The 15,271-nt window shown below is 37.9% G+C and overlaps 1 protein-coding gene across 1 annotated transcript; it reads left to right on the forward strand.

The window, feature by feature from the left end:
- The first annotated feature begins 5,290 nt into the window (after positions 1-5,290).
- Positions 5,291-6,244, forward strand: Or5k17 (olfactory receptor family 5 subfamily K member 17). Its single transcript, NM_001000725.1, has one exon. The coding sequence runs from the start codon at positions 5,291-5,293 to the stop codon at positions 6,242-6,244; it is 954 nt and encodes a 317-aa protein (NP_001000725.1).
- The last annotated feature ends 9,027 nt before the right edge of the window (positions 6,245-15,271 follow it).

Consider the following 15,271-nt stretch of genomic DNA (forward strand, 5'->3'; position numbering starts at 1 on the left):
CTTTGGGTAGTGGTTTAATCCCTGGAAGCTCTGGTTGCTTGGCATTGTTATTCTAATGGGGTTGCAAAGCCCTTCAACTCTTTTAGTCCTTTCTGTAATTCCTCCAATGGGGGTCCCATTCTCAGTCCAGTGGTTTGCTGCTGGCATTTGCCTCTGAATTTGACATGTTCTGGCTGTGTCTCTCAGGAGAGATATATATCTGGTTCCTGTCAACATGCACTTCTTAGCTTCATCCATCTTATCTAGTTTTGGTGGCTATATATTTATGGACCACATGTGGGGCAGGTTCTGAATGGCCGTTCCTTCAGAATGTGGTGCAATCTTAAGATTCATTACATTTACAAAGAAGTTTTAATACATGCATAATAATAAAATTAAGTTAAAGAGATGTCCTAAAGATAGTTGTCACTTCCATTTCTTAAAAATTCAAATTCCATTCCACATTCTGAATCTTAAAGCACATTATTGTTATCTGTATCGACTCTATATGCCAATTGCACAGTAGAGCTCTTTGATCCCATCTATCTCATTACCCATTGATCTAACTTTCCCTACCTATACTATACTCTGATCCCACCAGCCTCTGAACCACATTCCACTCTCAAATCTGTGATGTCACCGTCTATGGATTCCACAAGTGAATCCATGTGACCCTTGACATTCTGTGCCTAGCTTCCTTCACATAAGAAAAGTTATAATTCAATTTTCAATATATAATATAGTTTTTCTATGAATAATTATATAAATTATTTTACCCTGTTGTTGGAGAGCTCAGAAACAGATAGAAGAGAAACATGTTGTATTTTTTCACTACCTACAAGTTCACTCTGATTATCTTCTGACACATAAATGTCACAAGGAAATTGACGTCAGAATTGTTTCAGAAAAAAAATGGATCCATAGGATGTAGCCAGACTCATTGTGAGTGGTAGATGGAATGAATGTAATTTTGGTTAATTGAGCTTAACTTCCTCCTTTGTCCAACAAATCCACATCTCTTTAAATCTGTTTGCAACTTCATGAAATTCATATAGATATATTTTTTATCAATTGCAATTCTCTACTAATGCATATCAAATAAGAAATGATGGTTTTATAAGTATAGGACAAACCAAGGTCATCTATAAGGTTACTATAGTCAGAGGTGTTTGAATTACTTTCAAAATCTTACTCATTTATCTTTAGACTATCTCCAATTAATGTTTTAGAACATTGGTGATTCCCTGCAGAAATCCCCAATGCCAATGCCAATAACTCCCTTTAGAATCAACAGAACTTCATTCTGCCCTGAAACTATTGTAACTAACATCATTGACCCATGGATAGAAAGGTTGTCCTAGATTTTTAAAATCTATTCCCGAGTGTTTTAAAGACCTGTTATTTATTTTTAATTCCTTAAAACTATGAAACATCATGTAGAAATCCAACCATATAAAATGTGTTTCTGGCAACTCAAAATGTAAGGGTGGATTTTAATTTACTTACAAACATGAAGAAATCCAGGTCTTAAAAATACTTCAGTGTTTTTTATTGTTTCTACAGTTTATCTACTTAATTTTCATGTGTCTCTCAACTCAATATATGTTGACAAGATACAAAGAAACAGTAAATGGGTCATTCAATCAATCTGAGTTCAAAAGTGTATTAGTTTCTAAAAACGTTTTATCAGTACTAAAGATTCACTCCAGTTATCTTCTGACAAGGAACATAGTGTCAGAGTTGTTTCAGAAAATGGATCTGTAGGATCAGACTGTATTACTACAGTTTATCAGCGAATATCCAGGTAAGATATTAATAACCCTGTCAGTAAATGTACAGTAGAAAAGATTTCTTTTTTTTTTTCTTTTCTTTTTTTCAGAGCTGGGGACCGAACCCAGGGCCTTGCGCTTGCTAGACAAGCGCTCTACCACTGAGCTAAATCCCCAACCCTAGAAAAGATTTCTGATTTAGGGGAATAGTTTTATTTCATACTGGAGAAGAAAAAAAAATGAGTTTTCATTTGTTTTGTTCTGGTAAATCCTCTAAATGACAGGTACCTTTTGATAAATAAAGCTAAATATTTCCAGTTGATTTCTCATTATGTAGTGGTAAAATAATAAAACATAGTAATTTTTGCAGTTCTTTTCAAAATACTCTAAATCAAAGTGATAAACATTGTAAAATGTTATAAATCTAAAATAAAAACTATTTTATTCATTTAAGTATAAAATTACATTAAACTTTAATATATAGCAGATTTTAGTGTAAAGTTACAGAAAATTTTATCATGTATGTATGAGTAGCAAAAATAATGCTAAGTTCAGTTTATAAGAAATGTCAGTTAAATACTAATTAAAATGTGATTTTAATAAAAATGCATTTTGGAAAGAGTAGAATTCTACTTAAACACCATTGCTTCAATATGGTTATTCTAGTGTATAGAAGGCCAATGACATGTGCAGATCCTGTGTCTCTAGTATCTTGATATATTTGCATTATTCGTTTTGTTTGTTTGTTTGTTTTTTGGTTGTTTATTTTTTATTTTTTTTATTAACTTGAGTATTTCTTATTTACATTTCGAGTGTTATTCCCTTTCCCAGTTTCTGGGCAAACATCCCCCTAATCCCTCCCCCTCCCCTCCTTTATGAGTGTTCCCCTCCCCATCCTCCCCCCATTGCCGCCCTCCCCCCACCAGTCTAGTTCACTGGGGGTTCAGTCTTAGCAGGACCCAGGGCTTCCCCTTCCACTGGTGCTCTTACTAAGATATTCATTGCTACCTATGAGGTCAGAGTCCAGGGTCAGTCCATGTATAGTCTTTAGGTAGTGGCTTAGTCCCTGGAAGCTCTGGTTGCTTGGCATTGTTGTACATATGGGGTCTCGAGCCCCTTCAAGCTCTTCCAGTTCTTTCTCTAATTCCTTCAACAGGGGTCCTATTCTCAGTTCAGTGGTTTGCTGCTGGCATTCGCCTCTGTATTTGCTGTATTCTGGCTGTGTCTCTCAGGAGCGATCTACATCCGGCTCCTGTCGGCCTGCACTTCTTTGCTTCATCCATCTTGTCTAATTGAATGGCTGTATATGTATAGGCCACATGTTGGGCAGGCTCTGAATGGTTGTTCCTTCTGTGTCTGTTTTAATCTTTGCCTCTCTATTCCCTGCCAAGGGTATTCTTGTTCCCCTTTTAAAGAAGGAGTGAAGCATTCACATTTTGATCATCTGTCTTGAGTTTCATTTGTTCTAGGCATCTAGGGTAATTCAAGCATTTGGGCTAATAGCCACTTATCAATGAGTATTTGCATTATTCTTTAATGCTTACCCTGTTTCTGCAGCTGAAACTTTACAATGTTACACTGGCCACACTATAACTGTATACAGTAAATTGGAGAGATCATTAAATTGTAAAATATAGCAGATTAGAAATAAATGACTTTATAGATTTAAATAATTAGCTAAGTAGAAAGCCTCCAAAGAAACAACAAAAAAGATGAAGATACTGATTTCTTCTCAATGACTTTGAGATATATAATTGGACATTTAAAATGAGCAATAATTATACTGTGAATTGATATTTTGTCATGGAGTTTCATGTTAGTTATACCTACAAGATGTTTAAAACTAGACTAACTGAATGCCCATATAATGACAGAGCAGTAACTTCTCCACAAGCTTGTCAGTTGAGACAAATAGGAGCCTAGGTTAAAATAAATCTAAAAGTGATCGTTAACTAAGAAGATATAATCAGACTATATTACCCTGCTTTAAAAATGCATTTTTCTGAAAATATCCAATTGTGACTTTAACTGGAAAAATGTAAGCTGAAGAAACTTGTATTTTTTCCAAATTCATCATGATTCTGTGAGATTTAAATTTTTTGCCACTAGATATAAGAAATACTTCATTTTTAACATTACATTGATACCAAAACATAAAACTTAAAATTTACTATTTTTTTAAATGTGATGGACTTTTCAAAAATTAAATAGAAAAAAAGGTGAGGCAAAGCAGCTTTAGCCTCACTGTTGAATATTATTTCTTTGAATCCAAGCTGAAACTCAAGCCTTACATCGCCTTATGCTTTGTGTATAGTCTTTTATATATCTGTATAAGTGAGGGTTCTCTAATGGGTTATGGTACTATGTAGAGTTTTACTCTGGCCCATCTCATACTCTGCCAGTACCAGTTATTACATTTTATTTCTCTAATACTTCCTCCTGCTGTGCAAAGCTTGGTTCTCTTAAGTAAGGAGTGGCATTTTCCAATAGCTTTCCACTCTGCCTCACAGGGCTCCTGTGCGGTGGGTCAGGAGGGCTGAGAGAAGAAGAAAAGCCTTTATCTTTAGCATTTGAATGGGATGTGCCCTGTACAGTGCTGCTTTACTGACAGTGGGTAGGGCGCTGGTCCATAGTTTCTGCCTGTCTGTTCACTACATGGAGAATAAATGAAAAGCAGAACCAACCTTGCAGGTCAGGTAAGGGATGTGGTTTTGGTTCAGCCAGAACTCTGCTGTCATCTTTTCTCAGGAGTTTCAACGATTTCTAAGTTCCTTCCTCCTGCCTCCAATTGCCACATTCTGCAGCCTCTCAACACCAGGGCCCTGTGTGTTGAGAGTCACGATTTGGAGAGAGGGGCAGCACTGTGCCTTAATGGCTCTGAGCAGGGCAAAGACTTTATCTGTGTTGTGCATATCTCTGCACTCCTAGGGTGAGGTGGGATTTGTCCCTTTTAGTTTCTGGTCTGATACAGTGTGACATACCCTGGCTTCTTTGGACACCCTTAGAATACTGTACCACGCAAAGCAAGGAACAGCAAGTAATTGGGGAGCTGAGGAAGAACATGTTATTGGTGTCTCCTTTTCCAGGGTTAAAAACTAATAGCTGTGTGAGGGAACACATTACAGGAGTGCAGGTCACTGATGTATCCCTAACAAATATTAGCAGGCAACTTGTCAATAAAGCACTCCTTTGGAGGAAAATACAAAAAAAAATTATGTTCTCTGCAGAATGTTATTATGAGAATCTCTCAAAATGAAAATGTTAAATTACAGACCATGTTCTTGAGTGCAGGATGGCTCATGCAGGAAAAACTTCCCACTCTCAGGGTTTCTCATATATTTCAGGGCAGTTATTTATGAACAATCTACAAGTAACTTTTCATGATGCATAACCTAACCTGGGATTGCCACTCTTCAGAGGACAGGGCAATATGATGATGTTTTTCTGTACATTGATATTGTAAATACAGCTGGGTAGTGAGATGTATTCAGCTTATAACTGCAATTAAATTACTTTATATTTTGTCTCAGCACAGATCAATCATGATGAAGGCAAATCACTCTTTAACAATAGAGTTCATTCTCATAGGATTCACAGATCACCCAGACCTAAAGACACTTCTGTTCCTGGTGTTCTCTGCCATATATCTGGTCACCATGGTGGGGAATCTTGGGCTGGTGGCCTTGATCTACATGGAGCCTCGTTTCCACACACCCATGTACATCTTTCTGGGAAACCTGGCCCTGATGGACTCCTGCTGCTCCTGTGCCATCACTCCCAAGATGCTAGAGAACTTCTTTTCTGTGGACAGAAGGATCTCTTTCTGTGAATGCATGGCACAGTTCTATTTCCTCTGTCTTGCTGAAACTGCAGACTGCTTTCTTCTGGCAGCCATGGCCTATGACCGCTATGTGGCCATATGCAACCCACTGCAGTACCACACCATGATGTCCAAGAAGCTCTCCCTTCAGATGAGCATGGGCATATTCATAGCCAGTAACCTGCATTCCTTGATTCATACAGGCTGTCTGTTAAGATTAAATTTCTGTAAATCTACCAAAATTGATCACTTCTTCTGTGATATTCTTCCCCTGTATCGCCTCTCCTGTACAAACCCTTTTATTAATGAACTAATGATATATATTTTTTCAATGCCAATTCAAGTCTTTACCATTACCACTATCTTGGTCTCTTACTTCTGCATTCTTTTCACTATTTTCAAGATGAAATCCAAGGATGGGAGAGGAAAAGCATTTTCTACTTGTGCATCCCATTTTTTTTCTGTGTCAATATTCTACACCTGTCTTCTCATGTATATTGGACCATCTGAAGATGGTAGTAAAGACATACCAGTAGCTGTGTTTTATACAGTAATAATTCCTTTGTTAAACCCTTTTATTTACAGCCTGAGAAATAAGGAGGTAGTAAATGCTGTTAAGAAAGTTATGAAAACTTACAGTATTTTTAAAAATGCTTCTGCTTCCATAGTACATTAATTTCAGCTTATTAAAATAATTTTATTAATATAAAGTATAGAAAAATGATAATGCAATTTATATATAGTATTAGTCTTTAAATATTTAGGTATGTTTGTTAAATATGCATGCATATAGAATAAAAATAATTTGTCAACTATTAATCTCCACTACATAGACATAAAATTTAACTGTTGTATCTACTTTCTTTGTTCTCATGAGATTCTTTTAATACTGTAACTTCAAATTCAATAAACTAATATTTCCCCACAATTAAATCGCTTATTGTGTGAGATTCTTTTTGTATAATGTTATTTAGCTACTGGGAGAAATCTGTGTTATTTTCCAGAATGCACAAAACCTAAGAATGTCAGGCATTAACTGACTTACTTTTCTTTTTAGAAACCCTTCCTTCTCGTCCTTCCTCTCTTTTATGAAGCAAATATGATAACAGAGAAAGCTTAATATATAATTCTAATTTTCTGTCTTCACAGTATTTTTAAATATAAAAAGTATCATTTTGCAAATCATTATATAAATGAATAGATTTTTAATCCATTTATTCAACATATATAAAGTAGTAGACACTCAAGTTAGAAATTTTAATTTGGTTCACAGTCTTTCTGATACACTTCCCGTAGACTGTGACACATTTCATGTACTTGTGAATGGAGAATCTAGGCTATATGCAATTACTACCCTCAGAATAAAATTAGGCAATATTTAAAGGAAGTCATGTAAGTTTCTGGGCTATATATATTTATTGGGTAAAAACGAAAAACCAATAAACCATACACAAAAGCATACACATCCTCATCCTATCTTTTATTGAAATGGTCTACTGTGTACCAACATTATATATTGAATTTTAAAATTTGTAAAAGAATGAAATTGTTCCTTATCTTTCTGTAGTAATATTTTTCATTCATTGTTTTGTTCTTATATGGTCAGTCACATATTAAACTATTGTAGTTTAAACTCATTTTGTCAAATATTTTATTTTATTTTTAAACATGCATACCTAGGTATGTATGTCTCATGTATGTATGTGTCCTGTTTGGGATGATCACTTGTACAGATGCCCAAGAAGAGAGCAACAGATCCTCAGAAGCAGCTGTGAGACATCTGGGGGGATTCTGGAACTGAAGTGAGAACCTCTGGAAGAGACACATGGGCTTTTGGCCACTGAGCCATCTCCCCATTCCCTTACCTGGTTTCTTCTTGATATTATTCCCAGCAATGTATCTGCGGGATCTCTACAGATGTTTTTATTTGTAAGAAGTATAAATTGCTATTATATTCTAACCACATATCTTGTATTGAGTATGCAATTAGTTTTCCTCTTTGATCAGGCCAAAAAGCCTTTGTTAATATATGAGCTAGGAGTAACATTAACGATGACTTCTATTACAGAACCAGGTTTGCCTGATTTCTGTCATAACAACTCAATCTTAAATGAACCAACTGTATCATGCCATGTTATTTACAATACAATTTTAGTCACTTTAAAATATTCCTGTTTGGGGGAATGTTTGCACTGTTGCTTGGTTTTTCTGTTATACTTTGTAGTGTATTTGTACCACTTGTCTAGAGTTTTCTTTCCACCTCCAGATATGCACTGTTTCCGTTTGTTAGTCAAACAAATTATCATTAGAACATCTAGAGGTCATTCATCTTCAGCTCCCTCTTCTGTTGGATTTCATCTTGGTTTACCAAATAACAATTTTCGAGTTTTCTGTGCTACTTAATGTTTTTATCTTTAATCTTTTATTACAGTCCAGTCATTATCCCCCTCCTGTTCTTCCCTCTGACAGTTCCTCATCTGGTTCCTCCTCCCACACCTCCAAGAGGATGTCCCTACAGCTTCACATCCCTACACCCGCAAACTCCCACATTGGCCCACACTCTGCCAGGCCTCGCCACGCTCCAGAGACTCAAGGGTTAGGCGCATCTTTTCTCACTGAGATGAGACCAGACAGTCCTCTGCTGTTTATGTGTAATTGGCCTTGGACCAGCTAGTATATGCTGCCTGGTTGGTGGTTCAGTGTCTGAGAGATCTCAGGGGTCCAGGTTAATTGAGACTGCTGATGGTCTTCCTATAGGGTCGCCCTCCTCCTCAACTTCGTTCAGCTTTTCCCTAATTCTACCACAGGGGTCCCCAACTTCAGACCATTTGTTCGGTCATATGTCTGTCTCAGTCAGTTCCTTGTTGTGCCTCTCGGAGGGCTTATTTTTTAATCATTTCTTTTAATTTGAGATTTTAATTAATTACATAATCCCCTTCCCCTTCTTCCTTCCAAGCTCCTCATAAGAACTTTTCTTGCTCTTTATATTTGTGGCTTCTTTTTTATTAATTCTTACTACACACACACATGCACACTCACACACACACACACACACACACACACACACACACACACACACGTTCCTAGAGAACTAAGTTCAAGTTGCTCAGTCTGTATACTATTCTCTACACGTGTGTTTTCAGGACTGACCTTCTGGTACTAGAGAAGTAATTGGTGTGCTCTTCCCAGTAAAGCTATTTCTCACATTCTCATCATTCTTTAGTTGCTCTTCATTCTTTGTGTAGGTTGAGGCCTTCTAAACTTTCCCTTGTTCATTTTAATTTTATTATTATTAATGACTAGAATCTTGAGCTGAAAAATCAAAGTATCTCATACTGTATCCTTATAAAGGAAGTATTGGTCACTATTTTTAATTTTTTATTTTATTTTATATTTGCTTTTTGCTTTACTGTTACTTGGGTATCTTCATTCCATAATCTTTCCTGTTCTTAAATTTATTTATCTCCCCTTTTTGTTTTTGTGTTACAATATCATTCATTTTAATTTTGCCATTTAGCCTCTTTTATCTATGGTTTTCCTGTATTCATTCTTTCTGAGTATACATTTCCTATTTTCAGCTGTTTTGGGGCACATTTGAACATGGGTTTGTTGTATGTTGTTACTGTTATCCATTTTCTCCTTTCTGAATGAAAGTGAGGACTTCTGAAAAGAGAAGTCTACTTGTTAAAAAAAAGACCACCATGAGGCCCTGGGGTGGCTGGAATAAAGATATCCACCCTCTTGCTCTAGCTTGTGGTAGGTACCACTACTATGACTGACTATGTGATGGACAGATGGTAAAGATGGACTACGTGACTACATGATGGAGACATGGTGGGGAAAGTGAAGCCTGGGTCATTTATGCACTGTGGAGAAAGGTTGAAACTCTAGAGGCAACAAGTGGATATAAGGAGCCTGAGAAACCACCTGCGGACACTGTGATGTCCAGACCTGCTCTGCCACCAAGCATCTCGGTCCATCATCCTTCTGCAACCAGAGTCTTTACTTATCCCTATGGCCCATGTTGCCACCAAAGGCCATCTAGATGTCAGTGATATGAACTGCTGCCTGAGACCAAGTTTCAGTCCAGAGGCTACACTGATGCTGAAGACCCACCTGACTGGAGTAGCCTGAGCAACCATCTGAGGCTATAGTGACATCCAGGCTTATGCTCCTGTCAGAGACCATAAACAAGGGTCTGTGGTGCTATCACAACCAGTGTCTGTGTTGACATCTGAGTTTCATGTTACCACCAATGACCATACATGTTCCTGGTTTGGGTGGCCACCTGAGGCCAAGTTGATGTCCAAGCACTGTGCTGTGCTAGCCTCGCCTCTTACCTGCCAAGGGAGAGCTGGCTCCAAATCGATGAGTGGAAGAGAGAAGGTCCCACCGCTCACAAGCTGTCACTCAGGAGAGCTAACCAAGGAAAGCAATGTATCCACACTCTACCTGGGCAGCACAGTAAAGCTGTGGTGGAGGAGGCAAGGGAGAGCTGTCCCCACCCCATGCCTGTACAAAGCAGAAGAGCTGGTTGTTGTGGTGTGGATGCAGGAGACCTGATGGAATGACGAACTCAGCTTTCACTCAGGCCTGAGTTAACCCACCCCAACATCCATCTCTTCTATGAACTGTTGGGAAACATAAATGGGCCAGTCTTGCAGATACAAAGACTGGAGGATCTCCATGACATAGGACACAGCAGATTATCTGAGATGAGTCCTCATGAGAATCCAGTATTGACAGTTTAATGAAGCCTGGGGCCTCAAACCATACCAATGACTCACTGCAATGAATATTTGCAAGTAAAGCTACTGGGGAAAAGGTATACTATGTGACACACTACATGATCTACAGAAAGATTTATTTTTCTTTTATGATGGAGGTTGCAAGGGGCAAAGACATATATAAAGGGATGGGGAGATGAGTGGGATGGGGAGGTGCATAATGTGAAATTGACAATGAAGAAATAAAAAGTTTAAGAAAAAACAACAGAAAGAAAGAAAATACCTCTCTAAGATCAGGCTCTAGGTAAACATATAGGGCATTTTCTTAATTCATGACTAATGAAGGAGAACCTAGTCCATTGTGGATGATATCATGCTTAGAATGATAGTCCTGGATTCTATAATAAAATGGGCTGAGCAAACCAGAGGAAGCAAGCCAGTAAGCAGCACCCCTCCATCAGCTTCTACATCCAGGTTTCTGTCCTGACTTCCTTCATTGATGAACTACTAAGTGAAAGTGTAAACAAAATAGGTCCTTTCCTTCCCATTTGCTTTTGTTCATTGTTTCATGACAGAAATAGTAATATTTTTGCTTTTTGGGGGGGGGGGTATTGGATATTTCTTTATTTACATTTCAAATGTTATTCCCTTCCCTGGTTTCCTGTCCTTAAGCCTTCACCTCCTCTTCTATGGTAAGGGTGTTCCCCTCCACATCCACCCTCCCTACTGCCCCCCGACATTCCCTTACACTGGGGGGTTCCAACATAGGCAGGGCCAAGGGCTTCTCCTTTCATGGGTGTCCAACAAGGCCATCCTCTTCTACAAAAGCAGCTGGAGCCATGGGTCAGTCCTTGCATAGTCTTTGGGTAGTGGTTTAGCTCCTGGAAGTTCTGGTTGGTTGGAATTGTTGTTCTTATGGGGTTGTAAGCCCCTTCAGCTCTCTTAATCCTTTCTCTAATTCCTCCAATGGAGTTCTTGTTCTCAGTTCAGTGGTTTGCTGCTAGCATTCGCCTCTGTATTTGACATGCTCTGGCTGTATCTCTCAGGAGAGATCTATATCGGGTTCCTGTCAGAATGCACTTCTTAGCCTCATCAATCTTATCTAATTTTGGTGGCTGTATGTGTGTGTGTGTATATATATATATATATATACATGTATATATATACATGTATATATACATGTATATATATGTATATATGTATATGTATATAGGCCACATGTGGGGCAGGCTCTGAATGGCTGTTCCTTCAGTCTCTGTTCTAAACTTTGCCTCCATTTCCCCTCCTATGGACATTTTTAAGAAGGAGTGAAGCATCTGCATTTTGGTCATCCTTCTTCTTGAGCTTCATGTGGTCTGTGGATTGCATCTTGGGTAATTCAAGCTTTTGGGCTAATATCCATTTATCAGTGAGTACATTCCATATGTACTTTTCTGTGATTGGGTTACCTTACTCAGGATGATATTTTCTAGTTCGATCCATTTGCCAGCAATAGTAATCATAATTAAAACAAGATGTTGGCATATCCCTATTCATAATATTATTCAAAATAGTCAACTTAGGTCTTAATGTTCATTATTGAATGAATGTATAGCATAATGCAGTTTGTCCATAAAATGGAATATTATTTTTCATTTTAAAGACTTCCAGAAAAAAAAAAGAAAAAAAAAAGACTTCCAGTCTAGCCAAAGATACATAGTTCGACTCTATCTTGGATGAGTCCTGAATATAGCAGGTGAATTATGTTGGCTTTTAAAAAACAGTACTATATAGTTTTTATATTGGGCCATTGAGTAGTCAAATCCATCAATAAAATGTAGAATGGCAGTTGCTTGGGAGCATGATGGAATAGAGAATTAGTATTTAATGGATGTACAATTCATTGAGAAAAAGGTTTCTTGAAATAATCGTTTCTGTGACTGCACGAAAATGAATCAAAAAACTTGATGAAATAAAATTTCAGTGGAAATTGCCATCAGAAAGCTACATCTAGGACCTGAGTTTTCAGTTTAGTAACCAAGTAAAAAGCTGGGTGTGGCCATGCCTGTACTCCTAGTACTGTGCAGGTAAGGAGGTGGAGACATCAGGAATGCTAGGGATTGCTGACCAGGTTTAGAAAGAAACCTCCTTTGAGAAGACTAAGGCAGGTATCCCCATAACCTCTACATATGCTTGCATTCGCACACATTATACCTATTCATCAAATAGAACCTACTAGATGTCACTGCACAGTTCAATATAGATGATCATTATCCATAGTTTGTCAGGTTAAACACATTTACCTCCTAAAATTTTGATCATTTCTATGTTAGGAAAACCTTCACAACCATTTATTTCAGCTTTGAACCTCTACTAAATGTGACTGCAATCTGTATTCACCTTTCTGAATTGAGCTCCTTGCCGCTCTGTAGCTCACTACCTTCCACTGTCTCACTGGATTCTCCAGACTCAGGCAACAACCATTCTACTCTCTAATGCTGCGACCTTCATTAGATTCCAAACCTGAGATCATGCAGAACTCATGGTTCTGTGCCTGTGTTACTTCACTCAGCATAATGGATATTTCTATTTTTCAATAAATTTAAATAACATTCATGCCTGTGGTCCAGCAACAAGAGAAAGGGCTATTCCCAATTCTGTGGCCTCCCTGTCTGTGGATCAGTTCTCCTAAATGGCCCACCTTATCTGACCTAAGTGAAAAAGAATGTGCCTCATTCTGAAGAGATATCATGTGCATGGGTAGGGGAATATTAAAGGAGTGACACCTAAAGTGGGGTACCCTTCTCAAAGGAGAGGAAGAGGGAGGAATATGGGGAGGATCCATGTGAGGGAATACTAGAATTTGGGACTGATATTGGGATATAAAGTGAATAAATATATTTAATAAAAAATTAAATAACACTCGTAAGTAACTAGACTATCTAAAATTATGAAAGGCTTGTCACAAGCAAAGTAATAAACGAAAGTAATATGAGATGAAATATACTTTTCTAGGAAAAATAACTGGATGAGTATAGAAATAAAATTTGATTAAAATCTTTAAATAATAAAGACTTAAATCACTTTGAATTAGAAAATTAGTAATATACGCAAAGACTTCATCTGAAGATTAAAAGTATTTAGATGACATTTATGATTTAATGATCTCATCTGAAATCTAATAGAAGAAAGAGAAATGGTGTATATATCCCTGCTGATGGATGCTTAAGAATGAATAATGAAAGACAAATAATAAAAGCATCGTGGTTTGGTGCCTGCCCATGGGGTGGATCTCAAGTTGGCTGGATCCTGGTTGGCCATTTCCTTCAGTCTCTACTCCATTTTTATCCCTGTGTTTCTTTTAGACAGAAACAATTCCATGTCAAAATGAGATTTTGAGAAGGGGTATAGCCCCTTCTCTTGTTGCTGGGCCACTGCCATGAATATTATTTAAATTTATTGAAAAATAGAAATATTCATTGAAAGTGGATTGGTAACTCCATCGCTCTACGGAGGGCACTATCGACTGGAGATGGTCTCTTCAAGTTTCATCTCCCCATTATTGGACATTCCAGTTTAGGTCATTCTCATCGAGTCCAGGAGCCTCTCATATCCCAAGTCTTTGGGAATTTCTAGAGATCCCACCACAATCCAACAACCTGCAGCTACAGAATTCCATTCATTTTCCGGCGCCTCTGGGCTTCTCCCCAATCCTCCCCTACCCCCAATATCTGATCCTGCCCCCATTTCCCCTTACCCTCTCGATCCATGTTACTCTCTCCCTCAGTGTGCCCTGGCACTTTTACTGATGCTAGGGTATTCTTGCAGACAGGAGCCTAGCATTACTTTTCTCTGAGATGATCTATCAACAGCTGACTAAGACAGATGTAGATATTTAGAGCTAACCATTGGACTGAGGTCAGGAGCCCCTTGGAAGAGTTAGGGAAAGGATTAAGTAGCTGAGGTGACACCAACACCATAGGGATACCAACAGGGTCAATTAACACAGACCCTGAGTGCTCCCAGAGACTAATCCACCAACCAAAGAGCATACATGGGCTGGTCTACGGCTCCTGGCTCATATGCAGCAGAGGACTCCCTTGTCTGGCCTCAGTGGGAAAGACTGCACCTGTAGAGACTTGATGCCCCATGAAAAGGGGATAGATGCCCAGTGGGAATACCACGCTCTCAGAAGCAAAGGGGAATGAGGAAGGGTAATGAATTCTGGGAGGGTAAATTGGGAGGGGCAACATTTGGAATGTAAATAAATAAAATAATTTAATAAGATAATGAGTGTGAAGACTAAAAACAGTGTCATGGAGAATAAATAGGATCCACAACCATTTTTTGTACACACACACACACACACACACACACACACACACACGCACACGCACAAACACACACAAAATCATATCTATAATAATGAAAGGTTGAAAGAGATTATAATAAAATTGTAATCATGGCTTACTTACATTAATCATGGTAATACTTTCATAGATTCCATTTATCTCCAATCTCATATAGTTGAAACACAGGAACACAGCCTCAAACATGAAAACATTCATTTCTGTTTATTTCTCAACATATAAATAACACCAAAGGACATAATGTCAGCATTATTTCCAAAAATGGGTCTAGAGGATGTGGTCAGGTGCACTGAATGTAGTAAAAGAAAAGCATGTGAGTCCAGTTGACTACACCTGGTTCTGTTGGCCTATCCAGAAACCAAACTCCTTTTCAAAGTTGTTTGTTACTAGGTGATCCATATTGTTTCTCTACCCATTGTCATTTCCATGTAAGCGAGCTTGATGAAGCTTAATTAATCAAGTACATTAACGATGTATGTCAAAGACAATTTTCTTCATGGACATTGATTTAACTTCAAAATCTAATTTCTCTTACCTCTAATTAAGGTGTTTGTTTAATCATATTTTGGGAACCAGCTTCTCAGATTAAAGTCTGTAGAAATACCTACAGTCAATGCCAAGGAACTC

The sequence above is a fragment of the Rattus norvegicus genome, chromosome 11, assembly GCF_036323735.1.
Source record: "Rattus norvegicus strain BN/NHsdMcwi chromosome 11, GRCr8, whole genome shotgun sequence".
Taxonomy (NCBI): domain Eukaryota; kingdom Metazoa; phylum Chordata; class Mammalia; order Rodentia; family Muridae; genus Rattus; species Rattus norvegicus.

Excerpts from the sequence above, each read along its gene's own strand:
- Or5k17 (NM_001000725.1), top strand. The coding sequence starts at position 5,291 with ATGATGAAGGCAAATCACTCTTTAACAATAGAGTTCATTCTCATAGGA.